This window comes from Pezoporus occidentalis, unplaced genomic scaffold, assembly GCF_034315485.1.
Source record: "Pezoporus occidentalis ecotype Australia unplaced genomic scaffold, CSIRO_AGI_Poc_V1 ctg14, whole genome shotgun sequence".
Lineage (NCBI taxonomy): Eukaryota > Metazoa > Chordata > Aves > Psittaciformes > Psittacidae > Pezoporus > Pezoporus occidentalis.
The window spans coordinates 7,381,895-7,406,868 of NW_026913209.1; the positions used below are offsets into that span (position 1 = coordinate 7,381,895).

Below are 24,974 nucleotides of genomic sequence, written 5' to 3' on the forward strand. Positions count from 1 at the left end.
GCACATATTGCAAGTTGAACATACGAAATCTTTCTGAAGTTTAACTGTTAAGATGAGTGCTTTTTCTTTAATGACTTCATTAAGACAATCCACTAAAAAGCAGTGTTCAAAAATGATCTAACTTATACATCTTGCATGAGTGAAACTACTGCAACTTTGGACACAGCCAGGAGAACAGTCCATGTTGCTCAGTAGGTCAAACTAGGTTTGTTACTTTCCTTTCACATTAGAGCTTCTGCTACACAGTGCAGTATACAGCAAAGCCACAGATACTTTAGAGGTAAGGAAGAAAAGGTTCATAGAAAAGAAAGACAGCTGATGAAGACATCCTATGTGAGAGATATTCAACAGGGATTCCTGAATACAAATGGGAGAGTGCAGTAAAGGGAGTATCACCAGATACTCAAGAAAATATGTTTTATTACTTTTTTCCTTTAGTTTTCAAAAGACACTGCTTCACTGGAATATCAGCTGATATTTATATCAACAGATTACATCAGACAGCAAGAGAAAAATTCTGGAAAAGAAAATGCGAGTAATGAAATACTTCTGTGACTGAGTTTTGTTATGAATACTTACACAAGGGCAACTTATTTTGCCATCATTTACTTATGAACAAGCATTAATATATCAAATTGATTTCATGTCTGCTGATAGTCCCAGCCTAACAATGATTATCACTTACCTTTATTTTCTGGTAAACTCCTTAAAAATGATGCTTGGGTACACTGGGGAAAGCATAAAATGAAAGATGTATTCTTTGCTAATTTACTGTATTCAGAAGCAAGATGGCAGTATTGTTGAAGATCAAATGTTTAATTATGTTGTTGTTTTCTCTATCTAAGCATAATCAGCATTACTGACACACTAAATGAAGATTGCACTGGAAATTGCAGAAGTTTATAGAACAGAAAATCTTTTATTGACTTTAGAATTACTGGCCTTTTTGGGGACTACAAGTTTAACCCCACTTTATATAATTTAAAAAATAATTTTAAAGCATAGAATACATTTTCTGAGTGCATTATTTTCACAGAATTCTATATGGTATTGCAGTATCTGAAAAGAACTGCTTAATTGGAAGATTTTTTTTTCATGGCAATTTTAGGATAATGAGGCTGTTTCACACATGTTGAAGGGATTTTGCATTCAAACAAAAGGTATGGGAAATACAATGAGATATAAAGGCAAACATCTGAAATGAATTAACAGTGTAACTGAATTGATACATTCTCTGAAGTGCATTCTAAGCAGAAAATAGGCCACAAAATGAGAGTTAGAAAAATCAAACAGTACATTACCTTAAGTGATCTTGCCAGATGTACATGGTTGTCATAAACTAGAATGTCTACTGTTAGATTTTGCAGCCGACGAAGAAGAACTTTTTCTCCTTCCAGGTCCCTTGCTTCCACAGGAACCTTCCATGTTGGGTAGGGACATTTTGTGCCATCCCATACCTACAATGCAGAAGAACTATTTCAATATACCCAGAATACTGAAGATTGAGATTGTAAATAACTTTTTTTTAACAAATTTGTTGTTTGATTTGTAATTGACAGCAATAAGAAATCTTAACTGGAGTCTTAAAGTCCTTAAATAACTTAAATTTGATTTTATTATTTTTAATTATCATTCCTTAGAGAGTATAAAATATCCCTTACAGAGAATCTGATCAAGTGTTAAAACCTGGGATTTGTTTATATTATTATTAATAATAATAATAATAAATAATAATAATAATAATAACAACAATAAAATCTGTGCTAGCAAAACCTCAACTGTTTATCCAGCAGTTACAACTATTAGAATTCTCCATAAGCAGAACTGTCTATATTTAATATTTTAATCCTGATATAGGGTGTTTTTTAACCACTGTAGCTGCAGCATATGAAGACTGTGTACACAGCATGTACTCCCTTAATTACTGAATCTCCTGCATCACTATAAACTGCCAGTTATCCAGATCATGTTAGAAAAAAAAAAAAAAAAAAATCAGTATTTAACATGTATTTAATTACAAGCATTATAAAAATTGTTTGCCTAAAGCCAAGTTCTTGATACACTTAAGTACTGAAATATCAGTAAGAGTTATTTTTGAGATATCAAAGTTATTGTGAAAAAAATAAGATTACCAACAGACTGGAACCCGAATCTTAATACTTAAACCAGACATGAAAATTTCAGTGGTAACTGCTTATGGTTCTGTAAACTGTGGTTTCCTGAGTTCCTGATGATAGTCTCTTCTCAGAGACAACATAAATAATGGTGAAATACCGGCACAGAAAAAGAAAAAATCTAGAGGCGTTTGGACTATAAGACTTCAGTGCTGCATTTCATAGCATTTCCTGCATATAAATTCAACAGAAGCTAATTTTCAGACAGTTTATGATACCAAGGCATTTTGTCCCATGAGTCAGGTGCTGTAGAGGGGGAGAAGAAAAGACAAAACTTCATTTTTAAAGGGTTTCTACCCCTTATGCTTAACCGCTGTGGATCAAAGATCCACAGGAAAAGATCTAAGAATCAGCAGAGTCATGTGCAAATACACTGAGAATAACTCATGGTTGAAATACTCATCCAAACCAAGAGATAAAAGGGGAAACTGTTCAGTGAAAATGTCCCACAACATTAAATTAATGTTCCCAAATAAGAGTGTATTCTGAAGGACTCAGATGGTCAGGACAAGGTGGTACATGCTGCCATAGATTAAAAAAATAAAATAAAATAAAAAAAAAAATCTATTATATTCTGATCCTGTACCATGAAATGCTTAAAACCACCTTTGAAAGACAGGTTGTCCACTGTTTGAACTATCAAACCTTCTCCAGAACTGGGCTTGAGAAACACAGACTTAGTGCACATGCATTATGAATTTAGTCACTTGGACAAAATAAAGAAGTTTAAGTTTGTTAAGTTTCCCATTATTTTTCAACTGGCTTTACTTAGGACACTTCGGTAATTTCACATTTAGGAGATCAATCTGACAAATGGATTGCTGAATGTTTCCTGTGAAATTCAAGGATGACTACTTAGCTTTAAAATGTCCTTTGACAGAGGAACTAACAAGGCTAGTGTTGGGGCACCTTTTGGTGGAATTTATAAGTCAGAAAACTTTCTTTATCAGAAAAAGAAAATCCTTAGGAAAGTATGTGGAGACAGTGTTCTCACGGGAGAATGGATAATTGGTACACAAACTCTGAATAATCCTGAAAGATACAGCAAGGCCGTGAGAGGCCCAAGGAAGCTTAAGCAAGCAAGATAAGAAGCAGCTAGAATTCACTGATGTAATGAGAACTGTGGACTGTTAGCAAGCTTTCGAGGTCAAGTTCCCACACCTGTGCTTAACCAATTATATGCTAGTTACAAAGGGTCTTCAGGACATGTATCCAATCATAATATGCCAAATCACTGTAAGTGCATGTAAGAAATAGTATTTAAGGGGTTAAGGCTTTGTAATAAACGGCTTTTTGTCTGATTATATTGATCTCTGACTGAGTCCATGTATTTTCTGCAGCAAAAGTAGTTGGTTTTGCTTTTTATTTGTACAATTATTAGCAATTTAATTAGAAAATTAAAGCAATGAATATGTCTGGTTTATGAAAAATTGAATCACAGTGCCTTAATAAATATAAAAAAATATTATTAAAAAAATACCTTTAGAAGAAAAGAAGATCCATCCACTTTTGCTTTTCCTACCAGCTGGCAAGTGAGATCAAAGAACAGCATTGGCTGAACACCAGACAATTTTACTGCAGGTTCAGAGATAGAAAGATTACTGGCTGCCCAAATACGTAAATCTTCTACTGTTTTGTGTTCTTCATCCACGAAACTGTACCCTTTGCTAGAGGTTCGAGGAACTATTGGCGCTCCTACACTTCCATCAAATGTCAAGGATGCAAATCCTCCACTGGTAATTCCCTGCATCTGTCCATTGTATTCCCTGATCTGTAACAACATATGAAGAAAAAAAGAAAATGGTTACATTGCATTGAAATATACATACATTTGTTTTATCACATGCATGAAGAACAGACCATTGATCACTTTTGTTCCCAGTGCTATTAGGAGAACAAAGTCAACAGTAACAAAAAAACAAAGTGAATAAGCAGAAAATACAGTCTAACATGAAAGATTTTTTTTTTAAAGAGGCAGACTACCTGTAAATACACAGCATTGGTAGAGAGCATTCACATATCTCACAATGTTTGTGTGGGGAACACATCAGGATTGTGTTTACAGATGGGAAAACTGAAGCACAATTTTTAGGGGTCATACAGCAGAGCGATGGCAGAGTAAAGTTATTATGGATTCATCTTTCCTGCCTCTCACAATAGCCCCATTTCCTGATATTATGGAACTGAAAATGAAAATACAGCTCTAGAAGGGTTTTTTTTTTCCCTATAAAGTAGCTTTCACAGACTGAATTATGAATACAGCTCTCACAACTACTCTTACGTCTACTACTCTGCACATGGCAGATCCCCTCTATCCTGATTTAGTTGTGTATCTGCTACCATATAAAACATGGTGTTTAAATTCTGAAGAGTTCCTTCAAGGATCTAGTTTAATCTGCCTGTTCCCTGTACTTATATAAAAGCACTGCAGAAAGCAATCATCAGAAATCTCAAACTGACTGTTTTGATCCATCTCTTTTTAATTAAAATTTACTTACCAAAAAAACAAGACTTCTCCATATAGCACTTGTGAGACAATACAGATTAGGATTCCTAGTGCTCAATTTTCAAATGCCTGAAAATCCACTGATTTAAAAAAGCAGAATCTGAAATATGTGACAGAAGTTCCAAACAGCAATATTTTTTTTACCAAAACATTGCCAGTTATTTAGGCCTACATTTTATAAGCACACTTAAATTTAAAAAGCACCCAAATCAAGTATTCCTTGGAAACAAAGTTCAGTCCTGGTGACAGGAATTCCTTTAATCCCTGCTACTTTAACATAATGCATAAATACATTAAAGACCATCTCTAGGACAAACTTTCATTTACTTAAGTATTCTCCAGCCATGAATAATGGAGCACATTAATTCACAGAACCACAGAATTACAGAATAGTTTGAGCTGGAAGGGGCTTTAAAGATCATCATAAATGATTTTTAAATTTTATTAAGCTAAGGGAAAAGAGCTAATCTAAGACTTGCCTATATCACAACTCCCCCTCAATAGATTTTGTGTCATTTCTAGAGGGCTTGGGGATTCTTTCAAAATAGGTGGATTGGGAAGAAAGCAGGGGAGGGGGCAGCAGGCGATTGCTTTAAAAATTCCCTGAGAATTTAAATAAATTCAATAAATAATGGTTCCAAACAAGAGTATCTTCTGGCACAAAACCAGAGCAGATACAATGTATTTGGCTTTCTCTAAGCAAGCAAGTAAATTCAAATACATATTGCAGGAGTGTTTGGCATAGTTTTTATGGACTAAAGAACAAAAGGTGAAATGCGACCTCAATAAACTGTATGGACAATAAACTCTAGTGATTTCTATGGGGTACAACTCTATCCTGAATATGCTCATTGAAAAGAAGCTAATCTTGAAACACTTATAAATAGGTTTACAGCAGCCCAAACCACTTGAATTATTTTTTTCTTACTGCAGCTGGTGTTATTCACCTCACTCAATGAAAGACAAAAGTGCAATACTAAGTAATGTATGAAGCCAGAATAATAGCATCTTAAAGGTAGTTTTCAATCAAAACTGATCGTTAAATTGCAGAAGCAAAGGACTATTATGAAACCACTGCAGTCACCGATCATCTTTGATTATCAAACAAATGCCTTGTAAAACAACATATACTGAGCTAATGTACACATTCTTACACTAAGAAGAAAGATTTCCTAAAATAAATTTTACTACTGATTTGCGGATCAGGAATTCAAGACAATATTTTGAATTATGAGTACATTAAACTTAAACTTGACTATTATTTATACACATAAAATTATTTCAAGACATCTAGCTGTGTTGTGGCTTGCTTTTGGGTTTTCTTTTTGTTCATCTGTTTTTTGAATTATTTTATCATCTGAAATTCACTGTCCAAACTTCTATTCCAATGTGAGTATACATTCAGCTGATGACCTCATTGTAAGGCATCTTTTACCTAAGCAGAAGTCAAAATATATACTTAACCAGCTGAAACAATTTCTGTTCTGATAATAATTTAAAAAAAACAGTACATATTGTGATACTGCTTTAGAAACATTCCTCAGAGAAAGCAGAAGAGTGTATCTGACAAAATTCTAGTAAAGTAAAAAATGCATGATTTGGAATATTCCCTACATATTTAAGACATGACAAAACCTAGAGAATTAAGACTTGAAATTGCTGCAGAGACTGTATTATACTGAGGATATCCTACAATAGTTTATATGTCACTGCCTACAAAATAGTTTATAGTAAGAGCCCTCCCCCCGTCACGGAGAGGAGAATCGAAAAGAATGCTCCCACAGGTTGAGATAAGAACAGTTTTAACTAAGGTATAACACAAATCACTACTGCTACCACCAATGATAATAATGATAAAGGAAATAACAAGGGAAGAGAATACATCATCTCACCACCAGCCGACCGATAACTCGCCCCCCCAGCCCGACCAAGCTCTGACCAATACCTCCTCCAACCCTGCAGTCTCCCAGCCCTTCCGGCTAACTCCCAGTTACATCCTGGGCATGACGTGCTGTGGTATGGAATACTTCTTTGGTCAGTTTGGGTCAGGTGTCCTGTCTCTGCTTCCTCCCGACTTCCCCTCCTCCCTGGCAGAGCATGAGGCTCACAAAGTCCTTGGCCAAACCTAAACATCACTATCAGCTCTGTTCCCAAGCTGAAAGTCAAAACACTGCACTGCACCAGCTACCAAGAAGGGGAAAAATGACTGCTACTGCTGAACCCAGGACAGTCATACATCTCCATAATGCTGTGTATTTGGGAAAAAGACCCACCAAAACACATTCTAGACAGTGACAGGATCAGACAACTAGTGTGTGCTGAACAAGATGAACACCTAAACAAGAATGTGCTTCACTTTTCTCTGATTCTCAAACATTAAAATGGAAATCAAATACCGATTCAGTTCACTGAGAGTGAGGAAATAAATTTTTGTTTGTGAATCACTCAGAGGTAATAAGGAATATTAGAGAAAAGCCAATGAGGAAATTAACAATTCTATCATCATGGCAGGGTTCGAGTAATACAAGAAAGGCAGAATATATGTCAAAACTCCCAAGTCAAGTGAGGATAAAGTACTGCAGGTTTAGTTAGCACCAGCAGGTTGCCTCATCCCTCTCTTTAGTAGCTTAAACATTAGGCATTGAGTCTAAGATATTAAGAGCATCCACAGTTAACTATAGAAGAAAAAATGTTCCAAGAAAATTCCACTTGCGATTAACTCCTTCTTTGCCATGAAGATAGAGGGGGCTAGACAATCAGATCACAGGCTTAGCTTTTATACTGTTGGTTAGGGGGATTTCCTCCACTTTCATCTCTGCAGAGATGACAGACTGAGGCTGAAGGCCCAAATACAGTATTGTAAATGACTAAGTACTATAATTCAGAAGAAATCATCGTAAGGTGTCATAAAAACACACTTCAAGGAATATTAACTGGGATTTAATTAAAAGTGGGTAATCTTTCAGTTCTATTACAAAGACACTTAAAATTTAAATTCTCTGCAACAAACACTGAGCAAATAAAATTTTTCTCTACCACAGTGATCCCAACAGAATCCTCTCCATTAAGTTCGTATTAGCCCTGAACCATCGGACCTTGCCAATACCTGTGTTACTAGGAAGACACTCATTAGGAGCTGAGAGTGTAGCTGAGAGCAGTCATTTTTAAAATGTGTTTGCTATCAATGTCAACTTCTTCAAAGATTCTCAAAAGCATATCTGGGACAGAGATATGTGAATTCATGCTGTAAGGACTATGTATTACTGTCCTCACTGGTAAGAACAGCTCTGGAAGGCTGTAGCCTCTAAAACCCTCAATTGCTGCCCATTCAGCAGGTTATGAGAAGGTGACAAGGCCTGAAGACAAAAGAAGACTGTTAAGAAGTAACTGCAGACAGTGTAATTAAAATTCTAATTAGACTTTTCTCTCTTTTTTTTTTTTCTTTCAAAATGAAAACTGTGTGGCACAGCAGTCACAACTGCTATGCTGGTGCAAGACAGAAAGAGGTCACTCACTTGCAGCTCACTCCCAACAGCTGGCACCAGGCTTCTATGTCAGATTTTTACCTGCTCAGATCAGATATGAAAATTCCCAAAGCAGCTGTTTTTTAGCCTGGAATGAATGAAGACATTCTCATCCAGAAAAAGACAACTTAGTGACTTCAGATCATTCAAACTTAGAAAATAATTAAACAAGCTGTCAGTTTAAGCATCTGAGGAGATACAGATTGTGGGTAGCTGGAGGTCAGCTAGGGCTGGAAACCACTTAAAACAGCTGTGATGAAACAAGCGTATGTGGGAGGGAATTGACAAACCCACCTTTAAATAATGAAATATCACCTTGGAGAATGAAGAAACACCAACTGACAGGAATTTTAGAATAATGTCCTCCAAAATGTAATGCCAAATCAGAACAGTGAAGTTGCTTACATGTGCTATGTCCATAAATTTCCTTAATAAGTTTATATTAAAAAATAAAGAGTGGAGTTGAGACACTATTATGTTTGCATAAGAGGGTGCACACGTAACTTCTATGACAGTGATCTTCGTGTTTTCTAACCTGTTCTTTCCATCTCAAAAAAAAAAAAAAAACGCAAAAACCAAAACTGTGTTAACCTACCACAGACATACAATGTTTCAATTCTTTTAATCTGGCTCCTTTTTACTTTCTCCTTTCCCACACATATAAACTTTGTATTTTTATTTAAGAAGCAATAAACATGTCTCTATCTCTACTGAATTTCAGAAACAGTATCTGTGTAACACCCTCCTGGATAAAGAGATAATTTAAAATTTACCATAAGACTCTCTCATCTGAAGTCACAGAATCATAGAATCATAGAATAGTTAGGGTTGGAAAGGACCTTAAGATCATCTAGCTCCAACCCCCCTGCCAGGTGCATGGACAACTCACACTAAACCATATCACCCAAGGCCTCGTCCAACCTGGTCTTGAGCACTGCCTTTCCTAAAGAGCCTGTAACCTTCCACTCCAACACTCCAGTCATAGGAGCCATCCCGCCATGTTTCTGTAATGCCTATTATATCATACCCCCGTAGATGTGCACACATCTCTAATTCCTCTTGTTTGTTCCCCATGCTATGGGCATTTGTATAGAGGCATCTGAGCCGAGCTCCAAATGCAGCCAGCTCACTGACTGGAGCAGCTCGGATATCTCTACAGTGCTCCAAGCATTTATTATAGGTGCTGGCAACTGACTGTATAAATACTTACAATGGAGAACGAAATTAACTAACCTGGTTTGGGCTAGCATAAAGGCTCTTTAAGGTCATCTTTATGTATAGAGTAGAATTAAACTATATTTAGATTTTGAAGCTTGTGTTGCTAATCAGTACCTGAGATGTGCAGTTAGTCTTGAGAGTTCATTGATTTGACTTTGATTTTACGAGGATTATCATGGGACTGGAGCACCTCCCATATGAAGAAGGGCTGAGAAAGTTGGGGCTGTTCAGCCTGGAGAAGAGAATGCTGCATGGAGACCTCATAGCAGCCTTCCAGTACCTGAAGGGGGCCTATAGGGATGCTGGGGAGGGACTCTTCATTAGAGACTGTAGTGATAGGACAAGGGGTAACGGGTTAAAACTTAAACAGGGGAAGTTTAGATTGGATATAAGTTAGAAGTTCTTTACTGTTAGGGTGGTGAGGCACTGGAATAGGTTGCCCAGGGAGGTTGTGAATGCTCCACCCCTGGCAGTGCTCAAGACCAGGTTGGACGAGGCCTTGGGTGATATGGTTTAGTGTGAGGTGTCCCTGCCCATGGCATGGGGGTTGGAACTAGATGATCTTAAGGTCCTTTCCAACCCTAACTATTCTATGATGCTATAATATGCACAAATAACTGAATACTGTTTCTGAATCTTAAGTTCTTTTCTAATAATCTCAGTGGTACAAATCTCTATAACTGGCTAAATCTTAGCACTTCTTACATTTATTGTCATGGGGTTTCCTTTTTTGTTCTCCTGCTATGGCATATCAAAGTGTACATGCTTAGCACTACTGATCTTTACCGCTTTCATCATCCTTTTGTATAATCCTCAATTTCCTTGATCTCTCAGCAGTATTTAAATATGCAATTTGTTTTTTCCCATCTGGCTTCTTTCAGGACGTTTGCTTATTTTTGCTGTAATTATTTTAAGCAAGAATAAAATATACAATTGTATACAGTTACCTTGCAGATTAATATGTAACACATAAAATCATGTCTTTGGTACTATTCTGCACCTCTTTAAGTACAGTCAAGCATTATAAGACTTCCGTTCAGTCTGTGTAGCATGGTCCCTCTTCCCTATACACTTGCAGCAGGCTTAAGAACAACATCCAGCAGAAGCAGGACTAAAGCTACAAACACCGTTTCCTTCATGGCCTTTGATACAGGTAAATAAGGTAAGGCAGGAAAACACCAAAGCAGCAACTAGACATTGTACACTAACAACCTCAGATAAGCTGTTTAATCGATCAACTGCTTCATCTAATGTCTCCATGTGTTAATTTCAGTACATGAAGAATTAAATTATTTTTACAATCCTCTCACTGCAACAAAACAAGCACACATACCCCACATCCTAGTACATACCTTTATTCTATGAAATCGGACAATATCTCCAACTTTGTAGATTTTTGGTAGGGAATCCAGATTTCCACTGAAAAGAGAGCATGTTAACTTCGCATTTGATGGGTCCACGAGTGTTACAACTGAGCAGAAATCTGTAAAAGATAAAAGTGAATAAATTATACACATTATGGAGTTATTAATACACAGATATTAAACATGGGATAAGCAGGCATATGGCCATTTTTTTCTGCTATGACTTCCCAAGTCAATTTAGTCACAATAGCATAACAACTGAAGCGTGGTCCATCTTGCCAACAATTAGCCCAGACAACTGAAAATGAAATAGGTGATTAAGCTCAGGTCTGTGAGCCAGGAACACACAAAACTTTTCCTTCTGTCTGCAACAGGCATGCAATTTTTTCAGGTTTCAATTTCTTCCTCTATAAAATAGGGAGCATATATACAATCTTGTACAATCCTGGTCTCCTGAAGAGGCAATGAGTTCTGCAAGTTCTAAAAGTAAACTAAAGCATAAATGACTTATCTTTCACTTTAACAAAATATGCAAGATATGTACTCCAAGGATACAGCCCCACAGCAGTAGTCAAAGTACCGTAAGAATCTGAAATGTGCCCTTAACAAAAGGACTGAGGTAACGGAGGAACCCACACTGGAGAAGAGGACATCACACAGAAAGGTGCAGATGGGGAAAAGAGTAAGGAGTAGAGTAGGTGCTAACCCCAACCTCCTGCACCACCGTTTGCTACCCCAAGAGACACAGTGTAACCTGCAACAGTAACACTGGAAGTGGAGATGAAGAGGGAAGGAGAGGTGCCTAGAGTCAAGCTGAGCCTGAGAGAGGTGGAGGGAAGTGGTTTTCCCTTAGTGTAAAACTATTTCTCTTTTTTGTTTCTCCATACCGGAACCAGTTATGAAATGTTTAACTGGAAATAAATAAAATTACCCATGTCAAATCTGTTTTGGCTGTGCCAGGCACTTTTTCAATGCTCAAAAATTAAAACCATAAACAAGTAACTGCCCCCCTCCCCCCCAACGTCCCTTAGCTGTAATTCTACAAGGCAGTTCGTGATAATGACAGCAAACCGGAGTTAACGTATCTGGGAACTGAGTAAAGGTATGATAGTGCCAAAACAAATTCAATAAAATCTTCATCATGCATTTTATAAAGATACAGACACAAACAGTTGCCAGACAGCTTTGAAAGAGAATACTGACAGATTCGCCTTGAATAACAACTACAGGAAGGCAGTCAAAAAAAGACAATTGTTATATGTAAATTTTGTGAACAGATTTCCCAACCACAAAGGTTAGACTGGATGAAAATACATGCTTGTATGTGCACTGCCTATGCTTCAAAAGAAATACTCTACCACTTCCAGCAAATATATTAAGTTTTGCTATCACTTAAAAGTTTAAATTCACCAACAGTTTGAGTGACTGAAGTGTTGAAAGAAGAAATCAAGTGAAGGCTTACCAAGAAAAATAAAACTACTGTTCCTACAGATAGAAAAGCCTCTAATATTTCTACAAAACCACTACTCTTCTTCAACAAGATTTTTTTTACACAAACTCAGTAGTGTTAAATTCTCATCTGTTGCACTCAGGAGTTACTAAGTGTCGCTCTTTAGCATGCTTACACCAAAGGCACAAGGTCAAGTGTAATATAGCACCTATTCTGATGTTTTATGCTAGGATTAGCAGACATGAATAGAGTCTAGCCAGTGGCTGACAAAACTGCAAGTATTTACTACTGTAATCCAGAGATGGATTGGTGTATTTCTTTGGGTATGAATTATAAAGGTTAACTTAACAGGTCAGCTGCAAAGCAATATGAGTAAAATGAGAAATTAAGAAATAAAAAAAAAATCCCATGTAGTTCACAGATTTAAAATCCTTTGAGGATACAGGATAACATGTTACACTGCACTGATATAATCCAACATGGCAACCAAGAGTGGAATAACAAAAACATTCCACATTTAAATTGTCTGTACTTTCTGATGCTGTGATTATCTATTCTAGTCAGTTTCCTACCTGCAAAGCTGCCTATTTAAGGGGGGAAAAATTAACACTCTCTCTCTATTTTCTGTGCAATTAGCATACTCAAAAGACTAATTATCACCCTACTCAAAGTATCATAAAACTGTTACACTTGGTTTATACAGTCACAGAACACCTTGTATGCAAAATAGGTTCTCTGTTTCTGTGATTTTTGCCTTCCATTCTCAACTACCACCTCAAAAAAATCATTCTACAATAATTCTAATTAAAATAAAGTTATTCAAGAACAAAGCATAAGGACTTATTTTCTTCTAAAGAAATCTTCATCCAGCAAGTCCTTTTTGAAGGTTAGAAAACAAAAAGCTACCTGTCTTTCCTTCTCTAGCTGGAAGGTGAAAATTGTTTTTTGCTTTCCATACAGCATTATAGTTCAGTGCTTGAATTCACTTTTCTGCACAAATAATGACTCAAACTCTAAACAGAATTGCAGAATTTAAGTAATATCCCAGTGTTACAAGAAACAATATAATAAAATGCCATTGGTCAAACTTTCATTTTTTTCACAATATACAATGATGCAATACCCTCAGTTACTCAGCTAAAAAAAATATATATATATATTTATAAAATAATATATACATATATATATATAAAAGTTTACATACTGGAGTCAATTTTCCTTTAGTAGGTAAGCTTACTTCACTCATTATCTTTTCCTGTTGTGGTTTAAGCCCAGCTGGTAACTCAGAACCACGCAGCCACTTGCCCACTCCCCTCCTTTTCCCCTCACCCCTTCCTGGCAGGATGGGGAGGAGAATCAAAAGAATGTAAACAACATGGGCTGAGATAAGAACAATCCAATAACTAAAGTATAATATAAAACTGCTACTACTACCACTAATAAGTAAAATAACAAGGGGAGAGAATGTCAAACTAAAAAGAGAAGGAAAAAAAAACCCTCAATAAACAGCAGTGATACACAACACAATTGCTCACCACCTGCTGACAAATACCTAGTCCGACCCGAACAATGGTCTGGACCTTACAGGCAACTCCCCCCAGTTTATATACCAGGCATGATGTACTGCGGCATGGAATACTCCTTTGGCTAGTTTGGCTCAGGTGTCCCGTCTCTGCTTCCTCCTGGCTTCTTGTGCCCTTCCTCACTGGCAGAAAATGAGACTGAAAAGTCCTTCATCAGGGTAAGCGCCACTGAGCAACAATTAAACATCATTGTGTTATCAGCTTCTCAGACTAAATTCAAAACCAGCACTGCACCAGCTACTAAGAAGGAGAAAAATAACTGTTATAGCTGAACCCAGGGCATTTCCTACAGAAGGGAAATGCTACCACTGATAATTTTTACTTCCAATAACCTGTGTTAAAAATATGACACAATGGATGCATGGTTTTCAGCAAATTTATATAAAAGACAGTTTTTACTTTCATACTAGACTGACTCAGCAAAAGCACTGGTTTTAAGCTGACAATATACAGAACGCCAAACTGCACCTACCATTTGTTTGGATTTTTTTAAATATACTTAATTATTCTAAAGAGGTATTCCCACTCAGGCTTAAGATTAACATCACATGAGGGACTATCAGCAATGGGCAGCTATCTGCAAGGATGCTTCTAACACTTCAGAACTGGCATTATATCTCATTAAAAAAAAAAAAAAAAAAACCACAACTATTCAGAGAAGCAGCTATTTTAGAAAAGAAATTTATGCAACAACAGGAATTCTTTATTACTGCAAGGACTATCTTTAAGAAAGTATCAATAAAATTCCAAGTCAAGACAGAAGAACTTTACATTAACTACATGGAGAATGCTGACCTCCAAACTTCTAGGTCCTCACTGTAGTTTGAAATATCAATGTTCTATATCCCCATAACAGACATTGAGAAACTAAAGTTTCCTCCACTGTGATGATGGTTTAGGTTCATCCTTCAGATTATAGCTTTCTTTTTATAAATATCACAGCATTTCCAGTCTTTTATGGACTCTTAGGTAAGTCATCAGCATGCTTAGAAAGTCAGCATCTCTTCACAGTGTAGACACACACACACACACACACATATATATATATTACAAAACCAAAACAGCAAAACCCCCAAAACACATGGATTCACAAATTTATTTTTCAGTCCTTGTAAGAAAACCAGAATTGCTGCAAAGGCTTTCCAGATCAGTAGTTACTGATTTCGTGGGAAGTCATTTAATACTTACTGATTAAACATTTATTTTAGTTTTATTCAGCAATTCCTAACAAAGATGCTTATACAAATTTTTAAGGTACAAAGCATCAGTCTGATTATGACTCTCTTTTTGGACAATCACATATGTATTCCTGACTAACCTTTCAGTGAAAACCCACTATTCTGAATCAATAACTCACCTCTGCAAATAGATAAAAAGGTTTTGGGCCATGTGTTGTCAATGAGGGACTCAACTAGAGATTGCCTTCTGTTTCTTTTATTTCAATGTACATAAAACAAGAGAGATCAGTGTAGCAAATTATTCTCTTTTCTAAACTTCACCAAACATTAATACTGTTTCCAAGAATTACTGAGGCTATTCAGTACTGAACTGGTGTTCAGTAACACCAGTTAGCAGCTGAACCAGCTAACTTATCAAATATGTTCAACAAAACACAGGAAGAAAAATACTACAAATGTACACACTCTCCTATGTGTATGTATATGTATATATATATATATATACACATATCTGTACATATATACAGATACTGCAGAAGCCCAAAACAAAACCTCTAAAGAATCAAACTGAATTTGTTTTACTACAGCATGGTATTTCTAACATGGCTATGCATTTAAGAGATACAAACACTGAGTAACTACCAAAAGCATCTACCTAAACAGATGCTTTAATGCCATCATTTGTAAATTGCAAATCAAAGTAACAGCCTTGAAATTTCTTTCTATTAACTATTTATTCAACTGTTGAATTTTTCATTTCCTTTTAAAATTTTTTAACTTTTATTTTTAATATGAGCTGATAGGAACTGGCAATTTTCTAAAAAAGAAATACACACACAACCCACTGTGATTAGAAGGGAACAGAACACTACTCTCATCTTTAGGCTCCAGAAAGGAAATCATTATCCTTACCTCTGTAAGAGTTTTTATTTTGTTCTGCAGAATTCAAATACAACCTCAATATTTTGATTGGGGAAAAAAAACAAAAAAAAAACAACCAAAAAAACCCCAAACAACTTTATAGAACAAAACTACTGCAGATTTAACTGAGTCTTCTTTCTCAAAATAGACCATCAAATACAACAGTCTGTGATTGGCTTGATTTGCACTGTAAGGTTGGTTTGCTATTGCTTACGAAACTGTTTTAATTGAGACTGTCCACATGCTGTAACTTCATGATTTTTCAGCTACATAGCTTTAAACAAATGATGGGCTGAGAGTTCTGATAAACTTTACACAAGATCAAATGAAAATTGAAAATAAACATTAAGGCTTCAAAATAACCTTAAGAATCTGATATATGGTTCTCAAGTTGCATTTTGGCATGTAAAAAAAGATGATTAGAATTGTTCAAGGTTTTTAGAAATCTATTTTTTCTGAAGTGCTACCCTTTATTAATTTCCATTCTAAGAAATATTTTGTAAAAATAAAATACCCTCCACCTGCATGCACAGGTAGGCTAAAATGAGATTTTACTTCAATATATGCCATAATGAATAAACTGCATATACCTGAGAGAACAAGCTAGGTGGAGGTTTCCCCAGGAAAACAGGTTTTTACTCATGACTTATTGTTAACCAGCAGCAAGGATTCTTCTTGCCATAATTCCCCCCTGTATTATAGAAAACATTGTCTATTATCTGCAAGAAAAAGAGACAGAGTTGGAAAAGCAGTAGCGTAACATTGCAATGCCCCCAAAGTTTTATGGTGAAGCACATAATCTTTATAATCGGATGCTACAAAAAGGCCAAAGCTCTTTTTCTTTTATATTTGCTGGTTTTACTCAGACTAAATACTTGACATGTCCTTGAGAGGGGCAAAAGGAGAGAATCACCTTTGTTTCAAAATTTAAAATACCTAAGACTTTTAAACTATTTGGGAAGGAAAGCTAGAATATAATTTCGAACACTTCCAAACGACCTTCCAGAAGACAGAAACCCATCTGTCTGTTGCACGAAGCAGGACATGCAGCATGTCCTTGGACAGTTTTTAGAACACATAAAATTCTTATGTATAGGCATTCCAAACTAAACTGAGCAGCTGTCCTGGGTTCAGTAGTAGCAGTCATTTTTCTCCTTCTTAATAGCTGGTACAGAACTGTGTTTTTGACTTGCAGCCTGGGAACAATGCTGATAACACCGATGTTTTTAGTTCTTGCTCACTAACGTTTACTCCGACCAAGGACTTTCCGAGTCTCATGATCTGCCAGGGAGGGGAAGCCAGGAGGAAGCAGAGACAGGACATGTGACCCAAACTAGCCAAAGAGGTATTCCATACCACAGCACGTCATGCCCACTATATAAACTGGGGGCAGTTACCCAGAAGGGCTATATCACTGCTCAGTGGGCCTAGGTATCGGTTGGCAGGTGGTGAGCGGTTATATTCTCTTCCCTTTTTATTTCCTTTATCATTATTATTATTGGTGCTAGCAGTAGTGGTTTGTGTTATACCTTAGTTACTGGACTGTTCTTATCTCAACCTGTGGGAGTTACATTCTTTCCATTCCTCTCCCCATCCCTTCGGGAGCAGGAAGGGAAAGGCGGGGGGAATGAGCGAGTGGCTGCGTGGTTCTTGGTTGCCGGCTGGGCTTAAACCACAACAGCAGCTGAAGCATGCTCAGTTAAAATAAGTTTCTCTGTAATACATGGTAATTTATTATCATACTGAAAATTTATTTCATCGATCAGTGTCTTAACTTTTGTCTAATGCAATAATAGTAATCGAAATGATGAATATTTAATTACAGATTACATAAACCGACAAGGCTTTAATTAGGTCCCACTTGCTTTCAGTGGGAACACAGTGCGGAACTTCAGCCTTAAGCTTTAATATATGTAAGAAAAAGCAATATTTCATATCTAGGTGCATGTCTATCTAGGGAATAAAGGCCCACATGGATTAAGTACAGTGACTCTCCTCCCATGCTTCCAGCAGGTGTCATTTTAAAGCTATATGATTCTATTAACACAGAGTCAGAAAGAGAATGTATTAGCACAAGATTGTGCCAGATGTAAGGAGACTACAGAAGTTTCTGGCAAGAGACATTTCATGCCCTGAACGTTCAGAACAATCACTGAACATTTTGCACCCTCTCAAGAAGACGTAATTCTGGATCGGGGCGGAGGGGGGGAGGGAGAAGGCAGAAACCCCACAAAACCAGCCAAATCCAACTCTGAAATATTTAACTGAGTAGTGAATAATTCAAAAACCCCAAATTTTCGCAATAAAGTAAAATCACAACTACCTTCATAAATAAGAAACTTTTGAAATTGTGTCCTTGATCTCCACTGATTCTGTTGTGTTAGCTTTTTTTACTGCTACCAACTGAAAATACATAGATATATTAGAAAGATATATAGTTATTAATGACATCTAGGCAAGAACTAGTTGTTAAGTAAATCATTTTCCCTATTAAATTTCTACTACTTATGAAACTGAAGCAATTAACTTGTCAAATAACTCAGTTGCAAAAATCTGTCCTAGCTGTTTCAGAGACATATTACCTTGAAAATCAGTACATTTAACTTTATTGTTTCTACTCATATGGAAAGAATGGCTGTCTTACTAATTTCCAGCAATCAGTGCTTCTCTAAGTAAGATGTTCAAAGTCCTTGTGTCCCCAGAGTCTTGTTAAAGCAGCTGGACAAATGACAGATCTAGACCACATGATCCTTCAGGAACTGCTCTTCCATGATTTACTCAAAGAGTAAAACTAGTACTTTCTACATTTATTTTCTTCTCACCCTTCTTATTGTCAGCAATGTGAACAAAGAAAAAAAAACAAAACAACTTTAAAAATGTCTGTGGGGTTTTGTTCACTTCTTTCCTTTTAAGCCCAAGTTTTAAACCTGCAATATTTTTCAAGAGGAAAGTACTCCTCTTCACCACTGGCAATATCCTGAATTACTGTAGATAAAGCTAATCTTTTCAGGACCTTATAAACACAGCTAAGAAATTTTTAGAATTGCAGGCTGGGAATTATCAGTGACAGCTCAAATTCTTAAGTAAATAAATGTATATATTATATACTAACTATTGTAAGACTGACAGCATTTGAACAGATCTAACATAAGCAAGCGATCACTAGACATCACCACAAAATGAAAATTTTGAGAAGCTTACTACAGTGACAGATGTGCTGCTTGACAGCCTGCAGAAAAGACCAAATAGAGTAACTTAATATTGAAATAATTTACCAATATTTTACGTTAAAAACAAAATACTTATCTCTACTGTGTACATATGTCTAGACTATACTTGCACCTTTACAATGAAGTCTTTTACAAATTTTAGTGGCACATCAGGCAGGAAAAAATATCTGTGATGAAATCTCTCACCCAAAGGAAGGGTTTTGTAAAGTTTTTGGTTATTCCATTTGAGAAGACATAAAGACTGTCTGTTATTATTGTTCTTCTTAAGGTAAAGAAATTTTTAATTCCACTAACAATCGTATCTTCACAAGTAAATTGTTTCTCAAGATTCCTTCATAAGATTTATCCTTATTTTACTGTAACCCAAAGAATAGAAAGCCTGAAATATCCAGAGAGTCCCAGCATGTGTGCTGGGTTGACCTTGTCTGGCTGCCTGGTGCCCACCCAGATGCTCTCTCAATCCACCTCCTCAACGGGACAGGTGGAGAAAACAAGATGGAAAAGTTCATGGGTTGAGATAAAGACAGGTTTCCACCATGGGCAGGACAGACTTGACTTGGGGAACACTGATTTAACTAATTGCCAATAAAAATGGTGAGAAACAAAGATTAAAATACTTACTCCCCCCATTTCTTTTTCCCAGGCTAGACTTCAGTTCTTCACATCCTACATCTCTTCTACCCCCAGGTGGTACAGGAGAAAAAGGGAATGTAGGGTTATGGTCAGTCCACAACAGCTCCTCTTCCCTCCTATACCTTACTTCTCACACTTTTTTTGCAGAAGTTGCAGTGTAGATAAATTCGCTCATCTGAGTTCTCCTCTGTAGGCTGCAGGGGAATCTTTGCTTCTGCATGGCTGCAACTTCTCCCCTTCTTCTCCAGCTTTGGTGTCACTGGGCTGTTCCTTTCACATTTTCCCTCACTTCTCACTGCCATGCAGTGTTTTGCCCTTTCTCAAATACCCTTTCTCAGAGGCACCAACACCTTGTTCCAGGGTCTCATCCATGCCCTGCAGTGGATCAGTTGGAGCCAGCTGGAACACCCACCTAGCGGGAGCACAGACACCTAGCATGCCTTGCTTTCCCCTTTTTGATCCTTTTTCATGCCCCACAGCCTCAAATCCTTTTCCTCAAGCCCCTAGCAACCTAACATCACCCTTTCACACCTATCTGGGTATCTATCTCTGACCTTCAAAGAGATGCCTCTGTCTTTGTTTTAATCAATAGTTTTCAAATATTAAGTACGCTTATTACTATTACTTCTAAGCTAGGAGCATAACTCGATTTGCTGTACATGTGGCAAACATTCACACACTTCTTTTAGTATTTTATGAATGTTTGTATTTCTAATTAGATGACAGAACATACTTCTGTTTCCAGTCTAAATGCATTGAGTTCCTGCACATATTTTCACTTACCAATATTCCTCAACTACATCTAGGAATACCAGTTGTATTGTAACATTCATAATGTAAAATACTTGGAATTTGTACTTAAAGATTTGCAATACATTGTTTAACAAAAGCCTAACGTATCAGTGACTATGTAAAATATTGTAACATTCACTTTAAGTCTCAAGAGTAAAAAATAACCCCAAATATGCACTGTATTTGCTATAAAAACAGATGGATCGTTACTGGCTCAGTTCTCAACTTAATGACATCTATTTTTAAATGTTAATGTTTTAATTAGATGATTCCATATTCTTCAGAATACTGTTTATGTTTCAGAGTTATTCTGGGAAACACTACTGCCCTCTCAACACTGAGTAAGAATGTAGAGCAGAAAGGTTTTCTAGGGGCAAGCCTTATCATCTATGATAAACACGAATGGGGACACATTTTGACAACAAACTGCATCGAAAGCACAGAACTGCCCTGCTGCAGACACCAGAGCACTGAGTCCAAGTGGGTTGGGTACGTGTTTCTTCTGGTGACATGGTCAACACTATGTACAAATGCTGATGAATTTCCAAAAGCTATTCATTAGCTTGTGGATCCAGTTAATCGAATACATTATTGAAAAATCCTATGTTGCTCTGCATAACAACTCTGAATGCTGCCTTTATGTCACCTGGCACTTGGCGTACCATAGCCCAGAGAGCTGCACATATCTGTCTTGCCTTTTCTGTGGATGTTTGTCCACACTTGAGTTACAGGTACAACAAAGCCAGACTTCAGCTACAAGTGAGAGCAAATATTTCCTATCAAAAGGATCTTTCATAGCAGTATATCTGTTCATCTAGAATACTACTGCATCAAAGGGAAGCCATTAAGCATGCTCACAATGCAGACTATCAATATAGTTCAGTTGAACATACTGAAACCAGCACACACACATTTGCACTGACCTCTGAGATGTTCCTCCAATTCATACACTGTAAACTGACTCAAAACCAAGGCTGAAGATGGCTTCATAGCCAAAGTTGAAGTTATTAGCTGAACCTTAGTGGGACTTGGAAATTTTTTGGGGTGTACCACCATGTTTGCACAGCTGTCAGATATTTCACTTACATTTCAAGCTACCTAACTGTAAGCAAACCTCATGCTAGGTTTCTGAGTTTTTCATGCTCACTTCTTAAATTTCTGCATTTAGAAGCCAAATTCATGGCTATTGACATTATTCAAGAAACTTGCATAAGTAATTTAGACCATAAAAACCAACAGTTACCATCACGATAAAAAAATAAAAAAACCCAAACAAAACCAAACCAGCACATTAAAATGCACAGTAACTTTACAATAAACAGAAAATATTTTGATTAATTCTGAATCTGAGTAAGAAATTCTACTGCTTAATCAAATTCATCAGGGATATCAACTAGCTGTGTACTTACTAAGCACCTAGTGAAATAGTATAGTCTTCTAGCAAAACTAGTACAATCAGTAAGTGTTCACAGAGAGAAAAATGATTCAGTTGCACTGCTTCTACATTAACAAATATGCTGGCAGCACATTTATAGGCAACCATAGCACATCCTGTCAAAATCTCAAGGAAGAATTGCACTTAGTTACACAACAATCCTTTCCCACAGGACAGGTGCAGGGATTTTGCACTTTTTTTTTTTTTGCACAGGTCCTTTTCCCTGCTTTGTACTGACAGTATTAGCTTGATAAATACTTTCTTCATTTGCTATCTCCACCAGTGTGCCTAAACAAACTCCGATACCCCTTACCTATTTGTTGCTCTGTTTCCTGGATGTTAGCTGAGAGCCATGGCTAAAGGATCACCTCAATTTGTTCTGGTTTATTTATAATAAACATAGTAAGAATAGTTCTGTTTAGAGGAGATTTTAAATCTTTTGTATATAGTACATACCAGTTCCTTTGCTTATATATGGAGGCTTGAAGAATTTCACAATGCCATACAAATTCACTACGGTTCCATGTTTAAGATGATTCAGAGGAGTATACACATATTTGGGTGCAACAGACTGGAAAGGCGTGATACAATTAGGGAACAAAAGAAAATATTATTCAAACCTTCTCCCCCAGAATTTTGTCTTTTAATACCACCCACCCTCAGATATGCTTTATCTGATCATACTTAAAAAAAAAAGAAGTTATTTCTTTCTATCTTACTTAGACTCTCTGAACATAAATATATTTACAGCAATAAAGCACAAAAAAATCCAGACTTATTACCATTTCCTTTTGAGATTGCATCTTCCTTACAATAAACTAATCAGTTAACTAGTTACATGAAACAGGTGAATAATATGGACAGAAATTTTTTATAGATAGGTTTTAACATGTCCATTCAAAGGGCTTTTTAATGCACATAAATAATTTTGTAATCCTTATTGGCAGTGTCACTGCACAGAATCATTGTCTTGTGGTGGGAAGTATCTCCCTCAGTCACTGGGTAAATCTTCCTATTAAAATAGCACACTTGTTGGATTAAAGAAATTAAAGACCACCTTCTATTGTTTAAGGACTGCTTTCCTGACATCTTAAGGTTACATTATATGCTGATTACCTTGTCTTTTAAGAATACGAGTTCTGCCAACCTGATTGAAAACTCTTTATAAAATTAACTCAAATCCAAGCTGTCACTGTCATTACTGAACAAACAACAAAATTCCATACACTAATTCCTATGCCTTTAATACACTTTAATACACCATTTTCTGTTGAATCTTTATTTAGACATATAAAGGTTTGTTCCAAATGGTAATCAAAAGTACTGTTAAGACCAGCACCTGAATTCTGATTTTAAATCAAAGGAAGATTTATATTTCCATTTTTTTAAAGCACAAGCATACAATCTTTTTTAGAATGGCTACCTTTCTAGTTTAGATATTCCTAAACGAACATGCAAACCATTCTGAGATAGAGAGAACCTGTAAGTATAGAAAAAGTACTACTTTTTCACACTTTATTCTTTTTTCCAGGCACTTTATTTGCAAAATTAAAAGCTAAACAAATGACTGCTGGGATGAGAGTATGGAGTAAAAAAAAAAAAAAAAAAAAACAGGAAAGAAAAAGAATTTTACATTCTCATTTATATGCAGTTAGTCTCACATGGTTTAAAAACATCCTGAATATAAACTTACCACCAGTGCAGTTTTTGAAGCAGCAGTTGTTGTTTGTGTACTGTAAATCTGAGGAGAAAAAAATAGCAAACTCTCTGATTAAAAAATTGAAGGCATTGGAAATGTAACAACATTTGATAACTCTACAGCAAATATAATGCTAAGGCAAACACAAAGCAGCAGTACAGAGAGTTTTGCTGTGTGAATCACCTATGAAAGTAGTAATATGTTTTTATAATGAAAAAAAGAAAACATTTACTCCAATTACACTCAAACAAAGCTACTTTAAGCAACATACGCTTTCTAAAGCAGAAATGTACTTAGTTGAATATAGGTCAGGTCACATTAAAGAGTCAGCATCTGAAAGTCAGAGGCCACAAATTTAAAACTGTACTTGCTTAACAGAGAACTTAAATGGATTTAGTTTCTGTACATGTCAATGCTTAGAGCATTAGATCTACTTTTAGTGACTCATTACCCTCCTTTGGGGGAAAAAATATATATATTAAAAAAAAAAAAAAAAAGAAAAAGAAGAAGGTTAAGGCAAATTCACCAGAATGTGATAAATTCTATTTAAAGGTGGTTCCTAAGCTTCTACAGCCATACTTGTAAGCCAGACTTATCTTCAGTGTAAGGTCTTTTAAGGACCCTATTGTGATGATTTGACAATACTAACACCTAACCACCCTATAATGAAAAACACTGGGCTCAGATGACACCCTGACGCAACACTGCTGGCTGTCTGCTTGAAGCAGGGTCCCACTCACAGCTGCATGTTGCCTGCTAGGGATACGGTTTTGCTCTTCACATTCAACTGCATTTCTGAAGTAAGTTTTACTTTCATTTATTTATTTTAAATAGTTAAGTGAACAGTTATAATTGAGAAAGTGAATCATGCAAAAATTCAGACAATTCATACTAATTTTAAACATTCAATGAGTGTGTCAATAAATTAAGTGCCATAGGTTTCATTCTGTGGTCAGTGATGAGACAAGACACCTCCTCCGCCTCCTCAGCACAACCTAGACATTCAGTGAGCTGCACATCTTCCTTCGGATTGTTTGTGAAGATGTGCTGCCAATACTCAAGTTGTGCCAAAATTCAGGTGCATTTAGACACATTTACTCAGACTCAGGGCATAGCTTTACTATCCAGTATCTTCAATGACATATTTTCTCTACCTTTACATAATCAACAGACAATGTCATGAAACAGTCTGCATTATAATATGAATTAATTTCGTTTCTCATTGAGCTGCATTCCAAGCTTTAATTATCTGTAGAGGTAAAAAAAT

General features: G+C 36.3%; 1 protein-coding gene across 3 annotated transcripts in view; it reads right to left on the reverse strand.

The window, feature by feature from the left end:
* Nucleotides 1-24,974, reverse strand: part of POT1 (protection of telomeres 1) — a 65,256-nt gene that overhangs the window by 23,847 nt on the left and 16,435 nt on the right. For all 3 annotated transcript variants that reach the window (XM_062609723.1, XM_062609725.1, XM_062609724.1), the window contains 5 exons: nt 23,702-23,749; nt 22,465-22,579; nt 10,775-10,905; nt 3,655-3,945; nt 1,302-1,457 (listed from right to left, as the gene is read on the reverse strand). In XM_062609723.1, the coding sequence (XP_062465707.1) occupies nt 1,302-1,457; nt 3,655-3,945; nt 10,775-10,905; nt 22,465-22,579; nt 23,702-23,749 (741 nt within the window). The remainder of the gene's footprint in view (nt 1-1,301; nt 1,458-3,654; nt 3,946-10,774; nt 10,906-22,464; nt 22,580-23,701; nt 23,750-24,974) is intronic.